The sequence below is a fragment of the Arachis ipaensis genome, chromosome B10 (genome assembly GCF_059453495.1).
Source record: "Arachis ipaensis isolate K30076 ecotype BB chromosome B10, ASM5945349v1, whole genome shotgun sequence".
NCBI lineage: Eukaryota > Viridiplantae > Streptophyta > Magnoliopsida > Fabales > Fabaceae > Arachis > Arachis ipaensis.
The window spans coordinates 71,857,000-71,863,272 of record NC_142435.1 but is presented as its reverse complement, the minus strand read 5'-3'; the positions used below and the strand labels follow the sequence as shown (position 1 = coordinate 71,863,272).

The window sequence follows — 6,273 nt, the reverse complement described above, 5'->3', positions numbered from 1 at the left end:
AAAATGGCAGACCCACCTAGGAGAATCACTTTGTAGGAGGCCGGAGCTCCTGATCTTAACTAGCAACCACTACAGATCTTGTATCTGGCCTTAGACCCAAATTTTGAGCTCAAGTCTGGCACGATAAACTTGCTCCCCAAGTACAATGGATTGCCTGGAGAGGATCCCTTGAAGCATCTCAAAGATTTCCAAGTTGCGTGTGCAACTGCAAGAAGACATGGGGCTGATGAAGCTGCAGTGTTGGTCTTCGCTTTTCCTTTCTCTTTGGAGGGAAAAGCGAATGAGTGGTTTTATACTCAGACGGGTGAAGTTAGATCCAACTGGGACTTGTTGCGTAAAGAGTTTTTGGAAAATTTCTACTCTCCCCAGAAAACAGACAAGTTGCGGAGAGAGATTTCTTGCATTGTGCAACAGGACGGGGAGACCTTGTATGAGTATTAGGAGAGATTCAAGAAGTTGCTAGAGGCTTGTCCTCACCATCGGATTGACGAGTTGGTTCTTATCAATTACTTTTGTCAAGGAATGCATCACCAAGACAAGCTTCTCCTAGATGCTGTAAGTGGAGGTTCATTGACCAAGAACAAGACCGCTACGGAAGCATGGGAAGTTATATCAGACCTAGCGGACTCCACTCAACACTAAAAGGCAAGGGGTCCGCAACTGAAAGCTGTGAATGAAGTTTCTCCCTCTGGAGATGCGATTTTGACCAAGACCCTTGGTAAAATGACAATTTTGTTGCGACAACTCACCCAAGGACAACAAATCCCTCAAACTTTGATAAGTGATCCACCCCAACCTCCAAGGATTGAAGGACCACCAAGGGTATGTGGTGTTTGTGCGTGTAACACTCATTACACCGATGAGTGTCCTCAGCTCCAAGAGGGCACTACATTGGCGGTAGCTAACTCTTACCCATAAAAGCCAAATTATAACCAAGGATCCAACCAACATGGAGGAAATCAAAACCAAGGGTGGAGGGATAACTCAAACCAAAGGTGGAACCAATCTCCTCAAGCTCATCCCAACCAAAACACCCAAGTCTACTATTATCAACAACCCCAAGGTCAACCACAATACCAACAACCATACCAACTACAATACCAACAACCCCCACAATCTCAACCTCAAGGGAAATACCAACACCCGCATAGTAAGCCTAGCCCTCCTCAAGTTAACCAAGCCCTTCCCTCCAACCAACCTCACATGAATGACACAATTCACACCTTCATACAAGAACAACGAGAGTTCCACAAGAAACAAGAAGCATATATGGCTACAATAGCCGATGCCCTTTCCCGTCTAACTCTTCCTCCTCCAACCACACAAAATACCCAACAAGCTTCAACCTTAAGTAGTTTGCCCTGCCAACCTTAACCCAATCCTAAGGGTAGCATCAATGCCATTACTCTTAGGAGTGGCACCAAATTGGATAAGAATGTTTCCATACCTACAAAGTTGAGTGAGGAGACAAGTAATAAAGACGTGGGAGATGAAGTAGAAGTGATGAGGGATGAAGATGAAGGTGTTGATAAAAGCAAGGAAGAACTACCTAAGGTCAAGGAGCCAAAGAGAAAGACGTTGCTTGAAGAGCCTTTGCCCATTCCATTCCTATCTTTAGCCAAGAAGGCTAAGAAACAAGAAGAGCTTGACCCCACTATGGTGGAAGTTTTCAAGAAGGTTAAAGTCACCGTCCCTCTCTTCCAAGCAATTCAAAAAGTGCCAAGATATGCCAAGTTCCTTAAGGATGTTTGCACTCACAAAGAAAAGCTTGGCAACCTCAACACAAGGCCGGTAGATGACTCTATCTCTTCTTTACTTCCTGAAAAATGCAATGATCCCGGCCCGTGTTTGGTCACTTATTTGATTGGCAGAATTAAATTCATGGATTGCATGTGTGATCTGGGGGCGTGCGCGAGCATTATGCCGCTCCCCGTTTATGAAAGATTGAATTTGACACCCCTAAAGAGGTCCGGGGAGAGGTTTGTGCTAGCCGATAAGAGTATTGTGTCTGTTGTTGGGATTGCCGAAAATGTCCTAGTCAACATTCAAGGATTGCTCTTCCCAATTAATTTTCACATCTTGGAGACACCTCCCATTGACTCAAGCAAGCCATCATCCATACTCCTTAGAAGGCCGTTCTTAAAGACATACCGTTTTAAGCTGGATGCACATTCGGGAGTCTATTCTTTTGAGGCAGATGGCAAGTTGGTCAAGTTCACCTGGAGGAGTCAAAAAAGTCCGTTCTTGAAGCGTATGCTATTTTTGGTTGCAACGTAGTTAAAGAGCAAGTCATAGAGGATGGCAAGGAGCTAAAAGAAGAGGATGTTGCCAAGGAATCAATTTCAAAGGATGTTACTCAACCCAAAAATGCCAAGGAGTTGGAGATCTTCCTCCTTGGTGAAGTTTTCAAATGACCAATGAAGCCATGCAATTCCAACTTAGGACTCTAAACCAAAGTGCTTGGTGGGAGACAACCCACCATGGTGACATTATTCCAACTCTATCTCTTGGTTATAGTCTTTTGCATTATTTGCCTTTTTGTGATATAATGGTTAGTTTAGGTTTGATTTGATGAATTTTGAGTTGTTCAAGTTGTATTGCTTGTGGACTGTGAATTTCAGCTTATTTGAATGGTTTGGGTGTGGTTTGTTGATATACTAAGGGTGGGAACCTTGGTTTTGAGAAGAAATGAATTTTCTGAAATAGGGCACCTGTGCGTCTGCACCCACCTGTGCGTTTGCATAACCCTGAATTTTTTTCCATACGAGCAGACGCACCAGCCTGTGCATCCGCACGAGCCTTGCTTTGCCCTCTGGTGGCAGCGCCAGCACAGCCTGTGCGTGCGCACTGCCAATTTTTCCTACCCTGAGTGAGCGCTCATTCGCATGTGACCGCACGCACTTCCTTTCCTGCTCCATTTGTGCGGCCGCATAGACGTGTGCGTCCACATGCAACTCGTTAGCCCCTCTGGTGGCAGCGAGGGAACGACTTGTGCGTGGGCACAACCTACCCCATTCCCAACCTCTGTGCGTGCGCGTAGACCTATGTGTGCATTCACGGGAGCCTTTGTCCTTAAAAAATCTCTCTGTGCGGTCGCACCCACCTGTGCGTCCGCACGACCCTTCGCAACCCCTCTCGTCGTAGCAATTGCAAGCTATGTGCGTTCGCACCCCTCTAACTTTTTACGTCTGTGCGTCCGCACAGGGCCCTGTGCGTCCGATCCGCACAGGTCGCATTTTGGGCAATAACAGGGAAACCTTCCCTGTTGAGAGGCAGCCCCCTCTTTTATTTTTCCTCTTCAGAGCTACCTTCTCTCCCTCTTCTCTGCCCAGCCCACCGGCCCTGGCCTCCGCCGCTGTCGCCAGCCCGCCGCCAGTGACCTCTCTCTCTCTTTCTCTTTTCTCTCTTCTCTCTTCTCTCTTCTCTCTTTTTCCTTCTTTCTTCCCTTCTCTTTTCTATATACACCACCGGTGAGTCCCCTCTTCCGGTGTTGCTTTCTTTTCCAGCGAACCCAATCGCCGTGATTTCGCAGTGGCTATAAGAAGTGCCATTATTTTCCACCTCATTCTTGTCTTCTCAACCCTTATATCTAAGGTCCTTGTTTTCCTTTTCTCTTTATGTTACTATTTTTTTGTGATTGTTTCCATTCCTTTTATATTGCTAAGATTTTATTAGTTGCTTTCTTTCTAGCTTCTTTGATTTGCAAAGTGTTATTGTTTGATTGTTGGGATTGGTTATGAGCAAATTTGAGCCTAATTGTGATGAGCTTTTGCATTTCATACCGCATGTTTGATAAAATGCCTCAATGAACACTGATGAGCGGATAATTTATACCCTTTTTGGCATTGTTTTTACATAGTTTTTAGTATGTTTTAGTTCCTTTTTATTATATTTTTATTAGTTTTTATTCAAAAATCATATTTCTGGAATTTACTATGAGTTTGTGTGTTTTTTTGTGATTTTAGATATTTTCTGGCTGAAATTGAGGGATCTGAGCAAAAATCTGATTCAGATGCTGAAAAATGACTACAGATGCTGTTGGATTCTGACCCTGGTGCATTCGAAATAGATTTTTTGGAGCTACAGAAGCCTAATTGTCATGCTCTTAATTGCGTTGGAAAGTAGACATCCTGGGCTTTCCAGCAATATTTAATAGTCCATACTTTGTCTGAAATTTGATGGCCCAAACTGGCGTCCAAAGCCAGCGTAAAACGCCCAAACTAGCACCAAAATTGGAGTTAAATGCCCAAACTGGCACCAAAGCTGGCGTTTAACTCCAGGAACAGCCTATGCACGAAAAAGCTTCAATGCTCAGCCCAAGCACACACCAAGTGGGCCCCGGAAGTGGATTTCTGCACTATCTGCACTTAGTTACTCATTTTCTGTAAACCTAGGTTACTAGTTTAGTATAAAAACTACTTTTAGAGACTTATTTTAGAGTTTTTATCATCTATCAGAATTTTACCATTGTTCACGTTTGGAGGCTAGCCTCACGGCTATGCCTAGACCTCTTTCACTTATATATTTTCACAGCTCTGCTGTTCTTCAAGAATTAATGCACATACTACTGCTTTCTATTCAATTCACGCGTACTTCTTCTCTAAGATATACTCCCGTACTTAATTCAGTTAAGTCAGAATGAAGGGGTGACCCGTGACAATCACCCAATCTTCGTTACTCGCTTAGCCAAGATCCGCGTGCCTGACAACCACAAAGTGGTCTACATGATGTTCAACATAGTCATTGGATGACAGTCGGAGTATATTCTCTTGGATATCTAATACACGGACCGATTTCGTGAGATTAGTATCTTCGTGGTATAGGCTAGAACATTTGGCAGCATCCTGGGATCCGGAAAGTCTAAACCTTGTCTGTGGTATTTCAAGTAGGATCTGGGAAGGGATGACTGTAAAGAGCTTCAAACCTACGAATGTTGGGCGCAAGTGACAGTGTGCAAAAGGATCAATGGATCCTATTCTGATGCTAGCGGGAACCGACAGATGATTAGCCATGCGGTAGCTGTACCTGGTATTTTTCATCCGAGATGAGAAATCTGACAGTTGATTAGCCGTGCAGAAACCGTAGAGGACCATTTTCACTGAGAGGATCCTACAGCTTGCCATGGAAGGAAGTAACGCATTGTTGGAAGAAGGCAATAGGAAAGTAGAGGTTCAGAAGCAACAAAGCATCTCCAGACGCTTATCTGAAATTCCCACCAATTAATTACATAAGTAACTTTATTTTATTTTATGTTTTATTTGTCTTTTAATTATCAAAACCTCATAACCATATGAATCCGCCTGACTGAGATTTACAAGGATGACCGTAGCTTGCTTCAAGTCGACAATATCCGTGGGATCGACCCTTTTACTCACGTAAGATATTACTTGGACGACCCAGTGCACTTGCTGGTTAGTTGCACAGAGTTGTGAAGAAAAGTGTGGGATCACGATTCCGTGTACCATGTTTTTGACGCTGTTGCCAGGGATTGTTCGATGTTGAATCCTGGCTAGCTATTAAGCCATGTCTAATCTTTTGGACCGAGGTTTCCACTTATCTTTGCAAGAGCCTCTTTGGATTTCTATCAATTTGGCTGTTGTATTTAATATTCTGCTGAAGTTTGGCTGGCCATTTGGCCATGTCTAATTCTATTGGACCAAAGCTTTAGACTAACATTGCATTATTCTTGGAATTCTTATTAAAAATTTTGAATTTCTTTATTCTCTTTTTCCAAAATAATTTTTGAAAAATACAAAAAAATTTAATAAAATCATAAAAACCAAAAATTTTATGTTTCTTGTTTGAGTCTTGTGTTAAATTTTAAGTTTGGTGTCAACTGCATGTTTTTAATTCATCTTAAAAATTTTTGAAAATTCATGCACGTGTTCTTCATGATCTTCAAGTTGTTCTTGATGAATTTCTTTGTTTGATCTTTATATTTTCTTGTTTTGTGTCTTTTCTTGTTTTTCATATGCATTCTCGAATTCATAGTGTCCAAACATTAAAAATTTTTAAGTTTGGTGTCTTGCATGTCTTTCTTTTCTTAAAAATTTTCAAAAATATGTTCTTGATGTTCATCATGATCTTCAAAGTGTTCTTGGTGTTCATCTTAGCATTCAAAGTATTCTTGCATGCATTGTGTGTTTTGATATTAAAGTTTGATGTCTCGTGTCATTTTGTAGTTTTTCTCTCTCCTTATTAAAATTTCAAAAATAAAAAATAATATCTTTCCCTTATTTTGCTCATAATTGTCGAAATTTTAAATTGATTTAG

General features: G+C 42.0%; 1 protein-coding gene and 1 non-coding gene across 2 annotated transcripts; one reads left to right on the top strand and one right to left on the bottom strand.

Annotated features, from left to right (window-relative positions):
* Positions 1 to 378: 378 nt before the first annotated feature.
* LOC148580388 (small nucleolar RNA R71) lies at positions 379 to 485 on the bottom strand. Its single transcript, XR_015899640.1, has one exon. It is a non-coding gene; the product is annotated as a small nucleolar RNA R71 (small nucleolar RNA).
* Positions 486 to 1,503: 1,018 nt separating this feature from the next.
* On the top strand, positions 1,504 to 2,277 carry LOC148580387 (uncharacterized). The gene has a single exon (XM_088492107.1). The coding sequence runs from the start codon at positions 1,504 to 1,506 to the stop codon at positions 2,275 to 2,277; it is 774 nt and encodes a 257-aa protein (XP_088348233.1).
* Positions 2,278 to 6,273: the final 3,996 nt, after the last annotated feature.

What these genes read in the sequence shown, in the direction of transcription:
- LOC148580387 (XM_088492107.1), top strand. Translation starts at nt 1,504, where the DNA reads ATGAGGGATGAAGATGAAGGTGTTGATAAAAGCAAGGAAGAACTACCT.